Raw genomic sequence first — 17990 nt, 5'->3', positions numbered from 1 at the left:
AACTGTCTGTAATTCTAACACAGGTCTGATTCTAACAGTATTACTACCCATAAACAGAAAGATCAAAGACATATCTCTTTACATAAAAGTAATGAGTAGTAAAACAATAATACTAACACTTACTGAGGGCTAAGTGTCAGGCATCAGGCTAACAGACTCTAAATTTCTTATCTTGGCTGGGCACAGTGGCTCAGGCCTATAATATTCTTAGCACTGTGGGAGGCCCAGGCGGGCAGATCGCTTGAAGTCAGGAGTTCGAGACCAGCCTGGCCAACATGGTGAAGCCCCGTAGCCGGGCGTGGTGGTGTGCACCTGTAATCCCAGCTACTCCGGAGGCCGAGGCAGGAGAATCACTTGAACCTGGGAGGCGAAGGTAGCAGTGAGCCAAGATTGTGCCACTGCACTCCCGGGTGACAGAGAAAGACTCTGTCTCAAACAAACAAATAAATAAATAACTGAATTATTTTTTGGCTGAGTGTGGTGGCTCACACCTGTAATCCCAAAACTTCGGGAGGCTAAAGCAGGAGGATCACTTGAGGTCAAGAGTTCGACACCAGCCTGGGCAACATATCAAGACCTCCATAAATAATAAAAATGAGCCAGGCATGGTGGCACATGCCTGTAATCATAGTTACTTGGGAGGCTAAGACTGAAGGACCTTTTGAGCCCAGGAGGTCACAGTTATAGTGAGCTATGATGGAACCACTGCACTCCAGTCTAGCGGACAGAGCAAGACCCCATCTCTAAAAAATATTGAAATTTTAAATTAAAAAAATGTATTTACCCTTTAATCCTCCTGATATCTAATGAGGTAAATACTGTTTTGACCATTTTGCAGATGAAGAATCTGTGGTCTTCTGAGATTTAGTATGATTCAAGGTTACTCATCTAGTAAAATGCAGAGCTGAGAATCAAACCAAGACACAGCTACTGAGGGGGTGAAGCAATGAGAACTAAAAGAACAAAACTTTACCCCACAGAGGTGAAAAACAGGAAAGAAAACAATACTGCCCTCAAACATCACTTTCTGTAGTAACAGTGAGAGCTACAAGAACCTGTGGCATTCAGTATGTATTTCTGAAATTGATGAGTTTCTGCAACATTCTGTTGAGCCAGTTACAGAAGAGACACCACTCATTTTCTATAAGGTAGGCCGGAAACCGACACCCCAAACTGGCTGACCCTAAGCCCAGAGTTATAGGAGGTCCAGCGACTGTGTCCATCCTCAGACTCACAGGCTCTCTCCTCTCATCTCTTCCCCAGCAGCTCCTTGGTCCCTCATTAACGGCAGCCCAATGACTCTGCAAAAATGACCCTTGCTTACAAACTGCGTGAGGTTTATACCTGCTGTGCTGATGGCAAGAAGCCTGACGAAGAGAATAAACAATATAAACCAAGTCTCAAGGGGAAAGGGAGAAAACAAAAAAACAAAGCCTTAAAAAAATACTTTAGAAGCACTGATTTACATCCACGTGTTCTGATAATTACAAACACACTTGAAGCTGCTGTCTGAAGATGGTTATTTGTACACGTTGCGGCCTAGTCAAAATAACTTCATAATATTACTGGATTTTTCCCACTAATAATCTATACACCTCAGCTCATTTTATTCTGTGTCAGGTTTAGTCAGTAAGAGCCTACTACGCTCTTCCCTATACCATGAGCCTCTCCCCTTTTCCTGAAACTCTGGTGTGTGACGATTTTAGGCAGAAAGACAAATATCAGAAAGAAGGTAGGTTTTCTAAACAAGCTGTATTACTAACAAGATAAGCAATTCTTAAAATAACCATCCTATCCCCTCAGAGTTGTTCTGAGGGTTAAAGGTGGGGTGAGTGAAGTAGGGATCAGGCTGTATGGCATCATAAATGGCTACTTCATCATCATAAAACGAGTTGATCGAAACTTTTTAAAACTGCTTTGAGATACAATTTACATATTATAAAATTCACCAATTTTTTTTTTTTTTTTTGAGAAGGAGTCTCGCTCTTTCTCCCAGGCTGGAGTGCAGTGGCGCGATCTCGGCTCACTGCAGGCTCCGTCCCCCGGGGTTCACGCCATTCTCCTGCCTCAGCCTCCCGCGTAGCTGGGACTACAGGCGCCAGCCACCTCGCCCGGCTAATTTTTCTGTATTTTTTAGTAGAGACGGGGTTTCACCGTGTTAGCCAGGATGGTCTCGATCTCCTGACCTCGTGATCCGCCCGCCTCGGCCTCCCAAAGTGCTGGGATTACAGGCGTGAGCCACCGCGCCCGGCCAAATTCACCAATTTTTAAGTATACAATTCAACAGAGTCTAGTGTATTTACTGAGTTGTACAACCATCACCACAATCCAAGTGGATTAGATCTGTGATTTAACTTTTAATTTCTATGATTTAACTTGTCATTTAAAATTAGGCAAGCAAAAACTGCCAATGCCCTCAAGTTCAAAGGATGAAAGGGACTTTGGTTTCCCACCTTCTGAGGGCAACAGGCTAACTTTAAGACAACTCTCACTTGAAAGCAGAAAAAAAAGCTTGTGTTGTTGAGAGCCTCGTCCTTTTCACAACTTGGGAACTTGACTAAGCCACAAAGCAACACTCAGCTTCTCACTTCAATTCAGCACCATGCATGGGAGGGCAGTCATGGCAGCAGAAGGAGGGGTCAAACTTTTTAGGAGAAGTTTCGAATAATTATTAAGATATTGAGATATGCTACTTGCTGAGCAGGGACTTAGTCCCAGGTGCTTTACGTAGCACCTCATCTAGTGCTGATATTATTCCAATTGTACAGATGTGGGGAAATGAGAACTGAGCCTGGATCCACAGAAGTCAAGCGTCATCCCCTGGCATCTTATAGTTCATTAGTGACAGGGCAGAAAGAATCCACTCTGCAGATGAAGAAAGTGAAAAGCGAAACCCTCAGAATTAGAATCGCTGGCCTAAGGTCACATGCAAGTGGCAGTGGCAGAGGCAGGGAGGAACCTCTGACTCCAGAGGTTCACAACTCTTTCTGCTCAGCAGCGCTACAAGGGGCAGAGACCCCCAGATCTTCTTCTGAACTAGTGTGCTGGTGAAACCCCCAGCCCTGGGCAGCTGCCAGTACTCACGGCATGCCTGTGCAGCCTTGATGCACAGTTCCTCTGCTGTGTACTCTCCACTGCCCAGCCGGAGGGGCTCCCTGTCCGACAGATAGAAGATCACTTCTACCCCTGGCTCAGGGGCCTCCAGGTTCACCTCAGTCTTCTTGGAGCTCCTCATTTTAGCACAGAAAGCCATGGCATTGCAGTCCTCTTTTATATTTAGATACTGTTGTGGAAGGAAAACAAGACTATGTGGTCACTCTATGTGCTCAAAGTTCTTATGGCAAAAGGGAGTGTTCTGAAGGTAAAAAAGCAGAAACATTTGGTGTTGGTATTGGATACGTACCCCTCCCCTGCCCCTTCCCTTCCTGGAAACCAAACATGTGAGATCTTATAACAGATGAAACCATGGAAAATAATTAATTATGCATACAAATTAATGAATTGTAATTTACTAATTACGCATTTTTGAAAATATGGTCAGACCATATTTTCAAAAATCAGAATAATTTTAGACATGGCCTGAATTTATTTTCTCCATTTGCACCCAAGTTGTAATTGAAAAATGTAGCCCATTCTGGAACAAACGATGTTAAAGTACTGATTATTAGTTACTAATTCTGCTGCTGTTTCTATTGGAATCACATAAGCTTTGAACAGACTTATGGCAAGAATCAGCGTCTTAATTTCATGTCCATCTCCCGCGAAAAAGCAAGCATGCATGGTGAGGGCATGAACCATATCTTATCTCCACATCCCCACCTGAGACACTGAAAACAAAATGATGACCAATTCATGTTCATAAGTCACATGGAAGGGCCATAACAATTAACGAATGGAGCCCGGTTCCTGTCACCCCAGGAGGAGCAGCAGGACCTTGACGCAGCAGCAGGAGGGCAGGAGGAAGCCTTTCTTTGGAACAGTTAGAAAACCCTGGTGAGAAGCTTGTAAGTAAGTAATTCACATAAGCACCCTCCAAAGGGAGAGCAACTAGGGCCAAAGAACCAACCTCAGCAACTTAGCCTTGGGCAAAGCCAGAAAGGAGGAAAGACAAGGGAAAGCCCTACATATTCTTTCTTCTTCTTGCCCAATATCAATGGGCTACAAACTAATTTGCTGACCCCACACTCCTACTACTTTCTTCCTGTCTGCCAAGCCAACCTTCACTTAAACCCCTAAAGTAATTTCTCCGTAACACATATCAGATCCTCCAAGGGCTTCCCATTAATCTACAGAGTAATTCTGAGACTCTGAAACAGAGCCCCGCACCATCATCTGGCCAGCCAGCCTTCCTCGCCTTATCTTCTGTCACTCTGAGCTTCTTGCTTCATGCTTGAAACCCACAAGGCTGTCAGTGTTACCGTATTCTCCCCTACCCAATGCTGCTTCTCACCCTCCTGCCTTCACTCACACTGATTCCTCTACAGGAATATCTTTCTACCTTATCCCTTGCATGGCAAACTTCACCTTTCTTTAGAATTCAGCTCAGATATCGCCTCCTGCAGAAAGCCATCTCTGAACCTCCATCCCATTCCCTAAGGCCCTCGCTTCTTGCTCCTAAACTTATCCCACTGCACTAGCCACAGGAAATTTAAGCATCTTACGCACATGCTGTGAGTTCCTTAAGAACTGAGTCATTTTTCTCTATATCCGTAAGAAGCACAGAGGCTTACACATAATGGGTGCTTGCAGAATGACCCAAGGAGGCTCCTCCAAACAAGAAAAGTCATACAGGGCAGACAGCAGTAACAGTTCTCTTCACCAAATTCATTTGCTTGGTCTATTAGCTCCCCTGGTGAGGAGAGATTCTGAAAAAAGGGACATTAACCAGATATGCCTCAATGCTACAAACTGAGAGGTATTCAATTTTAACTGTTCAATTTCCAAATAAATCTGAAGACCAGAATCTTCTGGAAACCAGCCTGAAACAGTTAGTTCATAATGAACCTTGAAATTATGAAATTATGATTAAGATCAACAAGCAATACCACTTGAAAACCCAGCACTGAACCCCTAACCCCATCCCACATTGAAAAATTGTGATGGAAAACAGAGTAGCTAAAAGCCTGCTTCATAATGTAAGATAAACCTTTGTCCTTGAGAGTCTTTATAGACGTGACAGGGGAAGAATCCAAAGACAGTGTTGTACCCTTTAACTCTAAGGAAATAAACAGGCAAATGCATGTAATTATATATTCACAAGATGTCACATTGTTTGAAATAAGAAAAAATCGGCCAGGCGCAGCGGCTCACGCCTGTAATCCCAGCATTTTGGGAGGCTGAGGCGGGCAGATCACGAGGTCAAGAGATCGAGACCAGCCTGACCAACATGGCGAAACCCCGTCTCTACTAAAAATAGAAAAATTACAATACCTGAAAAATAGAAAAATGTTACAATACCTGAAAATACCAAGTGTTCGAAAACTTTAGAGTTTTTTATATATATTATCAGTAGAAATGTAAATTGGTGCCATTACTTTGAAACAACTTGTTACATTTTGAAACTACAATTCACATATCTCAAAGCCTACCAATTCCATCCTAAGACACATACCCATGAGTATTTCTTACACATGTACACTGTAAAACACATACAAGAATCCTGGTATCTGTACTGTCAACAGTAATATAAACCTGTAATATGGGAAGGGAAGAACAAGTGTCCACTCATAAGAGAGTAGATGAAAATAACTGTGGTATATTTAATGAATGAAATATTTTACAAGAGTCCAAATACAGCAATACTCAAAAGCATGGCTGCATCTTAACAATGTTTTGGCATGGTGGCACGCACCTGTAATCTCACCTACTCAGGAGGCTGAGGCAGGAGAATTGCTTGAACCTGGGAAAGCGGAGGTTGCAGTGAGCCGAGATCACACCACTGCACTCCAGCCTGGTGACAGAGCAAGACTCCGTCTCAAAAAAAAAAAAAAAAAAGAAATAAGAAAAAATCCAAATGACAATGTCCAGTAGGAGAGGACTCACTAAACAAAACAGGCAGGACTACTACGTGGCTGTCAAAAGGATAACATAAAGCCGTATGTGAATCAACGCAGAAAGATGCATAGGACATTCTGCAAAATGAAAAAAGCATAATATTGGCCGAGCGCGGTGGCTCACGCTTGTAATCCCAGCACTTTGGGAGGCCGAGGCGGGCGGATCACGAGGTCAGGAGATCGAGACCACGGTGAAACCCCGTCTCTACTAAAAATACAAAAAAAAAAAAAAAAAAAAAAAAAAAAAAAAAAAAAAAAAAAAAAAAGAAAAAAGCATAATATGGATAGTATGATCATGCATATGCACAACATGTATAATATGATTATGCACATGCATACTAAAATCTGGAAGAACACACAATAAATCCTTAACAGTGGTGAACATCTGGGAGAGATTATAAGGGAAGTTTAACTTTTACTCTGTACCTCCTATACTTTTGTACTTGAGATTTTTTTTTAACCAGCATACTCAACATTGGGAATGAATAAATACATCAATTTTAAAAAATTAAAGGCAATAGCACCAATAGCCCTACAGCCTCAAGAACACGGTCTCATCAATTTTTTTAAAGCCAGATATTTTCCTTTTTTAAAAATATGCAAATCTACATACCTGCATTTATTCAGCTGTCCAGTGTTCCCCAAGAAGCAGACTGGATTTTCTTCTCTACTTTCCAAAGATACTTCAGAGAAGCGCTAAAGACAAAAATAAATAAATAAATCAGTGGCAGAGGTAATTGCATCTGAAAATAAGAGGGCATTTTCATTAAGGACACAGCCCAAACCATAAGCAGGCAAGAAAAAGCATTTGGGAGGAAGAAGGAAAAAAACAAAACAAACAAAAATGGCCTAGGACATCAAGAGGACAGAGAGACATCTTAGGGTGCAAACATCAAAGAAGATACTAACTTCACCACATCAAGAAAGGAAGCCAGGGATTTTTGCTTCCTGACATGGAGTGTCCTGTCCAATGTAAATGAAGATTGTGTGCTTTTTCCATCAACAGCCCCTCTCCTGATTCTGTGAACAATAGTTTAGGACATCCAAAAACGTGCACTTTAATTTCTCATTCCTTCTAGAATTACCCTCCCCCAACCTTGTCTACACACACACACACACACACAGCTTTGTATTATTTTAACAGCTTTCCTTATTGCTTCTCACAAATTCCTTAACAGTAGAATCAAATTATTTTTGCTAATAATAAGCTACCAACCTTGGTGATTCAAAATTGGTTCTCAAGTTAATAGTGATTATCACCTCAGTTTTCTGTCTGGCCACTCAACACATTTTATCAGAATCCAGTTTTAGGAAGAGCATAGCCCCAGGCATTACAGGGTGGCAGCGAAGGGGGAGAGGGAGATGGGTTACCTCTCAGGCCATGAGGCCGGCATCCCCACAGGGCCTTACAACAGAAGGTTGGAGACAGCACAAATGGAAACACAAAAGCAACCTAAAATCAATAGTGTGAGTGCGTCAGGATGTTGTTAGCTCTGGTGACTAACACTGGCAAGGGCTGGCTTGGGAAGGCTTTCTGCAGTGGGTAAGACTTAAGTAAAAGTAATGATGGAAAGCCTGGCAGGGGAGACAAGTATGAATTTGATTGTGATGACTTTGATTTGGCTATTTTGGTATGGCCAATTTTAACAAGATTAAAATCATTGCACAAAAGTTTTTTAAAAATTAATATAATCAATTGTTTTAATTATGTGAATAAACACCCTGCCCTGCCTCAGAACAGCAATTAGAAACTAGCTACATGCTAATGCCTTGCTTCTGCTCAGAAGCAGGACTTCAGATGCTACACTTCAGAGATTCACTCTTCCAACAAGTATTTTCAAACAGCTCTGCAGAAACTAAGCTAATTCAAAGGACAAGAGCAATACGGTCCCTGCCTACATGGAGCTTACAGTCAATAGAAAGAATGGAATCAAACTAAGATGTGCAGAAAGAGGTCATTACAAAGAGCTAAAATGCTATGAAGGAAAAGTAGAGAACATAAAATAGAGGGAATGTGATCTGGTCTGGGGCTCAGGAGGGAAGGGACATTGAGTTAAGATGCAATGGATGTCCAGGGAGGTGGGGCATGAAGCCAACAGGGAGATAGCAGTCTCAGCAAAAGGATCAGCATGGGTGGGGAAAAGGTCCTATAGCAGAAAGGAGCTAGGCTTGTCTCTCCCGTTGCTTGAACAGGAAAACCTCACAATACTCCTTTTTACACTTGGGCACCCAACAGCACTTGCCAGTACATAGGCAGTGCTTGCTAACTGCATGTCTGGAGCCTGTCTACCCCAGGTTTCCCCACAGCACACCGTTACCAGCTGCCAAGGATCAGTGAAAACTGACCAGAGGGGAGTACTGAAAAGCATGCCTCAAACCCGGAAAGGGTCACAACTCAGAGCCTTTTAGGACAGGAAGAGACCTGTAAGTTCCACCAGGCCCAGGCTCCATTCAGAAGGGCTACTGTATAAACCTTTTTAGAACTTACGAAGGTGTTTTTCTGTTGTTGTTGTTGTTGTTGTTTTTTGTTTGAGCCTAAGTCTCACTCTGTCGCCAGGCTGGAGGGCAGTGGCATGATCTCGGCTCACCGCAACCTCTGCCTCTCAGGTTCAAGTGATTCTCATGCCTCAGCCTCCCGAGTAGCCGGGACTACAAGCATGCACCACTACGTCCAGCTAATTTTTGTATTTTTAGTAGAGATGGGGTTTCACCATGTTGGCCAGGATGGTCTCGATCTCTTGACCTCGTGATCCGCCCACCTCAGCCTCCCAAAGTGCTGGGATTACAGGCGTGAGCCACCGCACCTGGCCAGAACTTAAAAAGTTTTTTAATATGCACTATCAGACCATGTGTTACTTCAACTTAGGAGTCATGGAACTTGTCTTAGCCTCATGTAAGATTCAAGGATCCGACTAAAATCACTAAGATTCTTCTAGAACTAGAATTCTACAAAAACCAGTAATCAAGGAGAGTTTGGTTTTCCAATCATTCTGTCTCTTCTGCAAGCAATACTACATTGCAATCACATTATACCTAATCTTCAAACTGACCTCCAGTATTATTGAACAGGACAGTAAAACGGTATAGATTTGTGATGCTTAGCCTAGAGATTAAACTCTTTGAGAAAACAAGAGCAGCAACAGAATTTCAAGACAACATGCATTAACTATGATGCTTTTGAATGCCGATTCAATAACAACAAAATCTCTACTCTCAGAGAATTGCCATTCTGATGATAAAAATAGAAAACACCCACAAAGCACTTAGAAGACATGGGAGGCACTGTTCTAAGCACTTTAAACCTAAGGCTGCTGATCCACTTTATATGAAATGACAACTGTCCTCATTCAGGATGACAAGTGGTTTTTGTGTGTGTGTGCTACAGCATTTGTGTAATGGCTTCATCCAAATAATATTTCTTCTAAAATAAACCAGACAATGTGATCTAGCTGATTATTTTTAGAGCAGGTAGAAAAGCAGCAAGATCAGTTTATATTAATAAACACTTTGGATAATTCCAAGAAATAAATTCAAGTTTCTTGCTGCAATATACAAAAGGAAAAATCATCAATGCTACAAAGATTCACCAGGAGCAATCACAAAATACCCTTTAAAAAGAACATGATTCACTGGGTTCAATTCCCAACTCAAATGAATATAAAGACGCTTAGAAAACAGGAAGGACCAGGATGAGTAATCAGAAGGTTTTTGTTGATAGCAGTGAATTCTTCCACCCTAATTTATTTATAAAATTATCAAGGATTTGAAAGAAAATACCTTTCTTTTGGTGACAGAGGATTACTTTTGTAGCTCAAGTTTGTAGGTGCTGTTTTACATGAAAAAAAATCAGGGAAATTTTGTGGGTTACTCAAATTGCTTTAGTTTACCACAGTCTCATGAAAAAGACAAGTATATCTGACACATTCTCAACGAGGGAAAAAATAAAAGAAACAAGACACAATTCTGTGGGTGGGAACAAAGCCTCACTGCAATAGATAAAATGTCACAAATTTTTCCAAGATGCAAAATTCCGGAAATCTGTCTGAAAAAACTGGAACTCCCTTAAATTTTCAAGGGCATCTTTTGAAAGACTGGTATCTGTGCAAGGGAAGAACATACATTTTGGCTAGTGGACAAAGAAATAAAAATAGACTATTTTAATGTTCATAAATATGATCATCAGAATGAGGCCGCTTTGGCCAAGGGCCACTGCCAGATTTTTTCCGTTAAAAACAGACTGGTTGACAGTGAAACTCAATGACAAGGATTAAAATACTATGTATATCTGATTATTTTCACCAAAGAAACCATCACACCTACAATGAATTACTTTGTGTTTGCCTTAAAGGAATCAAACCTTTTGATTTCTGAAGTAGAAAATGCAAATAAAATGTTTATGAATTAAGGTATGAACCCAGAAAAATTGAAAGAAAAATATGTAATTTAGAAAATGCCCTGAAATCAGCTTCTTAATATCTTACGAAATTTTAAGACTAAAAATCTTAAGCCGTAATAAACTATTTCAGCAGGCACCAGTCTTAACGTTGGTAAAGAAACCTAACACAACAATGAAAACTACAGGAAGATCAGGACTTTTTTTTTTTTTTTTTTGTCTTGTGTTTAGTGCTTTATCCTCAGCACAAATTAGGTGATCAAGAAGTATGTTCAGTAACAGCTGTAAATGAAAGATGAAGGTACAAAGTAAGCAACATTATGCAATGAAAAAAAGCACAGTAATCCAAGGTGTGTAGGTTCCCACTGACTCTATACTAGCAAGTGTGACCATGAGCAAGTCATTTTCATCTGAGCCAGTTTCCCTACCCATTAACCTAAGAGGAAACATCCTGCCTAGATGGTTGGTGAAACGATTAAAAATATCTTTCAATGAGAAGTTGAGGCAGGAGGACTGCTTAAGCCCCAGGAGTTTGATTCCAGCCTGGGCAATATGGCAAGAAATTGTCTCTTTTTAAAAACAAACAAACAAACAAAACTTACAAAAACTCTCCATCAAGTACCTACAATGCCCTTTTTGCAAGAGGCTACAGATGTCTAAGTGTACAAAAAGGTACTGACGCAATATAAAATAGTCTTTATGGCAGAGGACTGAAGTGGGCTATGAATCTGCTTCGAAGAGCAAAGTCTAAATAGGGATTCTGAGCAAAAGCCTAGTTACAAATCAAAGCCCCATTTCATAAAGCTCAGATGACACAGCAAAGCAGTTAAGAGCACGGGCTGGAGTCATTGCAACCTGAGTTTGAATTCTGACGTCTCCACCGACTAGCTGTTGTAATCTTAGGCAAGTTAGTTCATATCCCTAACCCTCAATGTTCTTGGTGTAAGTGGGGAGATAAAAATAGCATTTACCTCACTGGGCTATTAAGAGTTAAGTCAGTCAATGCATGTAAAATGCCTAACAGAGTTTAGCATGCAGTAAGCACTCATATTTTGACTATAATTTGTTAAATTGATTACAGCTTGATGAAATATACAGTTCCAGTCAAGGAAAAAAAAGAAACAATATCTACTAAGCATTTCAATATCTTGAGCCTGGAGTTAGGTACTTGCACTTAATTCTCATAAAAAGCATGAGAGGTTTTAGGCTAATCAGTGAGAGTGCCAGGAGTCAAACACGTGACTCCTGATTCTAAGGACTCTGCTCTTGCCACAGTGGGGAAGAACTGCTCTAAACTGTCCCCATCACCTACGCCACTGTCTTCTCTGGTTTTTTAGTACTTTTCATAGTCTAACAACCACCCAGGAGACTGATCTTACTCCAACACTCTTCCTTCTGTAGACTGAAAGGACTGTCATTTAAAAAAATCACTGCAGGGCCCCAGTCTTCCCTGTGTTCCTGCCCACTACTAATGCTCTGCCCTGGCACCACTGCCGCAGTGTGAGAGGAAAGTCCTAGCAACACATGGACAGGAGCCTCCTAACAGCCTAACCTACACAACAAGCCAGGGAAACTGCCAGTGGCTTCACACCCATAGAGCCACGGAAAATGACTTGTATCTATTGCTACTGGGACCCCACTGCTATGCGGAGACGTGGAATAACAGTTCTGATGAAAGCATCACAAGATGCTGTAAAGCTGATGGATTCCAGCCAAAAGGACGACATCATATAAATAAAAAATCTGCTATTTTTCCTGTCAGGAAGTCAGAATTATGGCTTTTCTATATGCCACTCCTGCCACACAGAATAACTCACTTCTAACTATAGCAGCAATTCCAGGAATACCCCAGAACGGTAAGTGCTGCTTCATTTACAATAAACTAGGGATGATTAAATAATCAATGCCAGCTCAATGGTTCGGTGCTTCGCACTGCTCCCAAGGAGCCTGCATTCAGTGAGAGACAGTTTCTGATAAAAGTAAATATAGTACTTTGCTTAAAGTCAGTCAGTGTCTTCCTAAAAGCCACATTGTACCAAGAGACTTTGTTACTTTTCCTTTTCTAAAAAACTTTTAAACTAATTACCACTAATACATCCATAACCTTATTAAAGAGCAATGAATATAAGATTTAGTGAAGCCATCCATATCCTTCCCCTAGGGTCAAAGACTTGCTGGCACAAATGGACACTCAGAACATGGCGGGGTGGGGAGAATGGCTTGTCTTCATAGTATGTGCTTTTTTTGGGGGGATGGAGGGGAATGGAGTCTCGCTGTGTCACCCAGGCTGGAATACAGTGGCACAATCATGGTTCACTGCAGCCTTGACCTCCTGGGTTCAAGTGAACCTCCTGCCTCAGCCTCCCAAGAAGGTGGGATAACAGGTGCACACCACCACATTCAGTTAATTTTTGTTGTTGTTTTTGGAAAAGGGGTCTCACTATGGTGCCCAAGGTGGTCTCATACTCCTGGACTCAAGCAGTCCTCCCATCTCAGCCTCCCAAATTGTTAAGATGACAGGCATGAACCACCTCACCCAGCCATAATATGTGCTTTTTAATCATTTATCCCAAAAATACTTCTGAAGCACTTGTGCCATCACAATAAAACCTTGCATTTATATAGCACTTTATGGCTTAAAAAGGGCTTTCACATCTATAACCACATTCCAGTTTCACAGCCCCTTCAGATGAGAAGACTCAGCTAAGGCGTTCCCGCGGTCAACCGGCCAGTGAGAGGTGAGATAGGTCTCAAACACATTTCTCAGCTCTAGCCTCACTCCCCTTTCCGTTTACCACTCTGCCTTGGGCAAGGTGTGGGACTTCAGGGGAATCCAAAGAACACAAATACATCTGAGCATGCCAAAAATCTTACAGTCTACTGACAGCTGGCAAGACTAACATATACATGGGAACCCCAGGGAAGAGGCTGTGAGGGCATGCTGAGAGACAGACATTGAGAACTATGGGAGTCAAAAAGAGAGGGCACAAGGGCCATGCTTTGGGCTGAGAGGGAATCAAGGAGAGAGGAATCTGCTCTCAGTTTTCAGAAATGGAGAAGACTTAAAAAGAGAGAGGAAACGTACAGCTGTTCTTTAAAAAAAAAAAAAAAGGCCAGGAAGAAGGAAAATCACAAGCACAATTGTGCAGGAAAGAGTATGCAGACAGGAAGAATCATGCAGGAAAAAGGCAGACAGCAAGGAAAGGAGGGGAGGGTGCAATAGGAACAGAGCTTGTGCAGGAGCTTCTTCCCACCAATCAGAAAAAGGCCCATGTTCCAGCCCAGATCCACTAGGACCTGCCTGGTCTTCAGCAAGCCTCTTATCCTCTCCGAGCTCAAACCCTGCATACTAAAAAAGTATTGGATGCCCTCCAAAGTTCCTTATAGAAGCAGTTAAAAGCCTGCTCTTGGAGTCACCCTAACCTGGGTCCAGATCCCAGCTCTAACACCCACTCTCTGAGACCTTAGGCCAGTTTCTTAACCTCTGTTGAGTTTGTTTCCTCAGAATAATAGAAGTAGCTACTTTACAGGGTTGTTGTGATGATGATTCAAGATTTCCCTAAATCTCTTAATGCTAAAATAAAATGCTCACACCCATCAGGAAATCAGTTTTCTGTGAGTATACGCAAGGCTTTTTAAAAGCTTAAAACTGAAAAAAGAAACAAAACAAACCCTAACTTATAACTTTGAAACCATTTTGTACTGCACCTAACACAGTTCATTTTTTATTAACATGTATTTCCAAAATGTCACAATGTAAAGACATAGAATCTCCTGCTGATAAGCCATCTGACAAAGCTTGAAGTTACCCATAATTTAAAGGAATACACAGGAAAACAACCCTGAATCCTTCCACCCCTTGCTAAATTTTACTATTTGTGTGTACCAAGCATTCACCTACTTCCTCTCACCTGTCACATACTAAGTTCATTTAGGGCAGACACCAATCTAACATGGTTCCTATATCCACTCAGTGTTCTTGGGTACAACCAACAGAAACCAGCTCTCCTTACCTAAGGGTAAAATGAGTTTAAGGGAAAGACAGAAGGACAGAGGAACAGGCTGATAAGGACACCACTGCTCGCACAGCCTCCCCCAGTCACCAGCCATCACCAGGACTGGACTCCCAACTCTGCTGCTTCCATGAATGATCTCAAGCCACCTCTGTATGTTTGCACCACTCCCTCCAGATTCAAAGTCCTGAGGAGGAGGAATCGAAGAGGTTGAACCTAGTTTGCCCTCAGTTATGTGTCTGCACCTCCTTCAGCTTCCATAGCAACAATGGGAGACCACTCTAGAAACAAAGGGGGTTCAGATGTTGGACAACCCCTCAAATGGCAAATGTCCATTCTAGTCTATGCACCAAAATTACTCAGCTATTGCCTCAAAATGTAAGTTAGGAGAGAAAATAAAACAAAACGAGGCCAGGCACAGTGGCTCACGCCTGTAATCCCAGCACTTTGGGACGCCAAGGCGGGCAGATCACTTGAGGTCAGGAGTTCGAAACCAGTCTGGCCAATACGGTGAAACCCTGTCTCTACTAAAAAAAACAAAAAACAAAAAAGTTAGCCGGGCGTGGTGGTGGGTGCCTGTAATCCCAGCTATTCAGGAGGCTGAGGCAGGGTAATCGCTTGAACCCGGGAGGCGGAGGTTGCAGAGAGCAGAGATCATGCCGCTGCACTCCAGCCTAGGCGTCAGAGCAAGACTATGTCTTAAAAAAAAAAAAAAACAGGAAATCTCAAGAAAAATCTTTCCCTATATGGCCCCCCTACACTTGGCCCCCTCAACCAAAACACCGTAACCAGTTTTTATGTTCAGCTTTGAAACTGCCCTGCCAACAAAGACTCCAATCTTAAACTGCTGGCAGAGCTCTCAGCGAACCCTACCCGCATAATGAGTAATGCACTTAGTTTTCACCAAGGCAGCAGCAGCATCAGCACAGAGCAGGATCGGCAGGTCACCACGGCGCCTCCGGAGCCACTGTGCCACCTCTCACTCCTCCCCAGTCTGCCCCAGTTTCCCCTAGCATTCAGCCAAGAATCCAGCTAGGGTTACACATCACTGTCTGGTATCCTAGGAACCTATGCTGACAGCCATGCTTAAAACAGCTTTTCAGTCTTTTTTGACAATGATCCACCGTAAAAAATATATTTTATAGTATACATGTGTGTATACGACACACAAGTTTCACAAAAAGATATTGATCCTTACTATGTGCCACTCCCTCTACCTTCTATTCTATATTTTCTTATATTTAATACATTTTTAAATGCTAAACAAGACCCACAAAACAGATTTCACAGTCCAGTAGATTAACAGACTACAGTTTGAAAAACACTGTTTTAAAGGACCCAACAAGGTTACTACTAATCAAATTTACCTTATATGTTTTTATTTCAGCAAATATAAGAAAGTGAATATAAAACAGTGAGACATTCCCCAGCTGAATATGAAACAGTGAGACATATTTCACCTCAAACTTCTTTGGTTACCACGAGATTACTTCTCTTTTCTCACAATGTATAGCCTATGATGTTTCAATACAAACAGCTGGACTGAGACCCATACAATGCATATTCACAGTCTTCATTTCACAATAAGCTTCTGCTCCCAGAAAGCTCTTCAGTTGGTTACCTCCTACAGCCATATAATGGTACCACAAAGATCTAGAATATGTAGAAACTATACCCACAAAGCATGGAAGGTCTATTTTTAAAATTCTGCCAAACCACTCTTCTTACGCATGACTTATTCTCACAGTCCCAGGTGTCTAAGTTCATGATCACATCTAGGGATGCTTCGTACAACCTAAAGAATTCAAAATCCATTCTGTGTACCTTGCAACTGTGCAAAATTTTCAAAGTATTTCATGGAAACAATGGTTATTGTGAATGAAGAGTTCAGTGTATGCCTATGAATGGGAACTACTCAGGAACAGGGAAGCTATCCAGGTCTTGGAGATTTAGATGGTAGATGGGTATCCTGAAATAGGTTAGGAATCTTTAATTATATTTCCCTATCAATGAATTGAAAAGGGTGATCAGATGCAGTTATTCTTTCTCAAGATAAATGCTCCTTTTCCCACTCTGCACATAGGAAGGCAGTCTCAATGACACTTTTTTGCATCCTTGAAGCACAGTCCAGAGCATGCTTACATTCACAATTCTTTTACAAATAGCCCTTGTCTAACAGACAACACTTGAATTTAGCCAAACTGGCATCCATTTCAAAGTATCAAACTATTTAGTGGCAATGCCTGGTCTTTCATTCCACTTAATTTTTCTGTTGGTTTCTTTGCAGGGGATGGGATACACTACAGACGCCAGCCACGGAGCTTCTTTTGTCTTTCCTTCCCAGGAATAAAAGTGTAGAAAAAGAAGACTGAAGGATAATTTGCAAGACTACTTAGCAATTAGTGGAGGCAAATATTATGGTAGGATGTAAATGACTAATTGGGCTAAATATAACTAGGAGAAATAACTCACTTGTTCCAGGACATCATTAATTAAGTAAAATCAACAAAAATGCATTGTGTAAAGCCTGCAACGCACAGCTCAGTAAAAAGAAAAGAAAACAAGAAAAGATATATCACCAAAGAAGAATTAGCAACCCAAGCACATAGCAAGGTAATAATACATGACTGATTGCCAAACACAGGACACACCCGACCAAAGGAAAAGAGCACATCTGGAGAAGGTCTGAGAGTGAGGCTGGTGTAGTGAGTTTGATCAGATCCAGAGGACGGCAGGGAAAACCAGCATGGTGGCGCTGAATGTTCAGGCTCAGGAAAACCTCAGCCCTGCCACTTAGTAGCTGGCTTTGAATAATTTTTAACTTTCTATGACTGTTTTCTCATTTGCAAATAAGAATCATCGTAATTATTTTACAGGCTTATTTTAAACTCTTGGAAAAATATATACATAAACACAGTAGGAAAACTGGCTCACAGCAGGCATGCAATACTACTACTATCACTACGAAGAAGGTGGGATACAAACAGGATGAAAACAGGAGCTGAGTGAGGGCAACATTCCAAATAAGGGAAACACGAAGAAATAGCAAAAGAAGGAAGGTGGGGTTGGGCACGATGGCTCACGCCTGCAATCTCAGCACTTTGGAAGGCCGAGGCGGGTGGATCACTTGAGGTCAGGACTTTGAGACCAGCCTGGCCAACATGGTGAAACCCAGTCCCTACTAAAAATACAAAAATTAGCCAGGTGTGGTGGTGTGCACCTGTAGTCCCAGCTACTTGGGAGGCTGAGGCAGGAGAATCACTTGAACCAGAAGGCGGAGGTTGCAGTGAGCTGCGCCACTGCACTCCAGCCTGGGCAACAGAGCAAGACTGCATCTCAAAAAAAAAAAAAAAAAAAAAAAGAAGAAGAGGAGGAAAAGGAGGAAGAAGAAGAGGAGGCGGCGGCGGCGGCGGCGGCGGAGGAGGAGGAGGAGGAGGAGGCGGAGGAGGCGGAGGAGGAGGAGGAGGAGGAGGAGGAGGAGGAGGAGGAGGAGGAAAGCCGGCGGGTAAGGCACTTGACTGAAGACTAAAC

At 42.1% G+C, this 17990-nt stretch overlaps 1 protein-coding gene across 6 annotated transcripts in view; it reads right to left on the bottom strand.

The window, feature by feature from the left end:
* JAK1 (Janus kinase 1) overlaps window positions 1–17990 on the bottom strand; it is a 235316-nt gene that overhangs the window by 47706 nt on the left and 169620 nt on the right. For all 6 annotated transcript variants that reach the window (XM_032137308.2, XM_058430812.1, XM_032137307.2 and 3 more), the window contains 2 exons: window positions 6667–6749; window positions 3085–3283 (listed from right to left, as the gene is read on the bottom strand). In XM_032137308.2, coding sequence (XP_031993199.1) covers window positions 3085–3283; window positions 6667–6672 — 205 coding nt within the window. In that variant the 5' untranslated portion in view covers window positions 6673–6749. The remainder of the gene's footprint in view (window positions 1–3084; window positions 3284–6666; window positions 6750–17990) is intronic.

This window comes from Hylobates moloch, unplaced genomic scaffold (assembly GCF_009828535.3).
Source record: "Hylobates moloch isolate HMO894 unplaced genomic scaffold, HMol_V3 SCAFFOLD_18, whole genome shotgun sequence".
Taxonomy (NCBI): Eukaryota; Metazoa; Chordata; class Mammalia; order Primates; family Hylobatidae; genus Hylobates; species Hylobates moloch.
The sequence above is the reverse complement of the archived record's forward strand: the minus strand, read 5'-3'. Positions and strand labels throughout refer to the sequence as shown.